Source organism: Naegleria gruberi (assembly GCF_000004985.1).
Source record: "Naegleria gruberi genomic scaffold NAEGRscaffold_249, whole genome shotgun sequence".
NCBI classification, from domain to species: Eukaryota; Heterolobosea; class Eutetramitea; order Acrasida; family Naegleriidae; genus Naegleria; species Naegleria gruberi.
This window is the reverse complement of record NW_003163101.1, coordinates 1153-2110: the sequence shown is the minus strand read 5'-3', so window position 1 is coordinate 2110 and position 958 is coordinate 1153. Positions and strand designations below refer to the sequence as shown.

Sequence of the window (958 nt, the reverse complement as noted above, 5' to 3'; positions counted from 1 at the left end):
TTTTTGAACTGCAGGTCTTTCACCAACTCTATCAATGTAGGCCTTAATGTGTGGATAGGTTTCCCATNTGAATTGTTCAACAACTGGTTCACCATAGAATGGCAACACTCTCAACCATGGGAAAATAGCCATATCAGCAATGGTGTATTCATCTCCGATAATATACTTCTTGTCTCCTTCAGCCAAATGCTTTTCCAAAACTCCCCACAATCTTTGAGTTTCTTTCAAGTATCTTTCCTTTCCGACTGGAACATCAGTTGGGCAGTATTTGTGGAAGAATCCCATTTGTCCAGACATTGGTCCCAATCCTATTATTCATCCATTGATCATTCATATCAGTGAGTAGGATTAAATGTATTGAATATTGTAAAATTATTGAAAATTATTGTAAAATATTAAATATTAATCCAAATTGATCAAGTGATTCAAAACATACCAGCAATTTGCCAAGCCAACCATTGCAAACATTGATAATATTCCTTTGATCCTTTTGGAGGAATAAACTTTCCACTTTTATCTGCCAAATATTGCAAAATTGCTCCCGATTCAAACAATGCCAATCCATTTTCCTGATCAACAATAGCAGGGATCTTATTATTTGGAGAAATCTTTAAGAATTCTGGAGAAAATTGTTCTCCTTTTCTAATATCAATGGTGTGTGCCTTATATTCGAGTCCCATTTCTTCCAAAGCAATGGCAATCTTATGACCATTTGGAGTAGCAAGTGAGTAGAGATCGATCATTTTGTTTCTATATTGTTGTTGGTGTTGTTGATTTTGTAGCAGAGAGCTTTGAGTTTTATTGCTTCCGATTGCAAATTTCTTGATCAAATTTCTTGATGGCTTAATTTTTGAATTTTTTTTTGATTTTGAAAAATAAACAAATTCCGTGATGAGGACATTTTAAAGGAAAAATTGAACGCACGCAAAATGTCCTCTGAAATTTGCAACATTGTAAG

At 34.2% G+C, this 958-nt stretch overlaps 1 protein-coding gene across 1 annotated transcript; it reads right to left on the bottom strand.

Annotated features, from left to right (window-relative positions):
• Nucleotides 1-425: 425 nt before the first annotated feature.
• NAEGRDRAFT_76664 (uncharacterized protein) lies at nucleotides 426-743 on the bottom strand (the record flags this gene model as incomplete). Its single annotated transcript, XM_002668377.1, has 1 exon — nucleotides 426-743. The coding sequence occupies one exon, from the start codon at nucleotides 741-743 to the stop codon at nucleotides 426-428; it is 318 nt and encodes a 105-aa protein (XP_002668423.1).
• Between the last annotated feature and the right edge of the window lie 215 nt (nucleotides 744-958).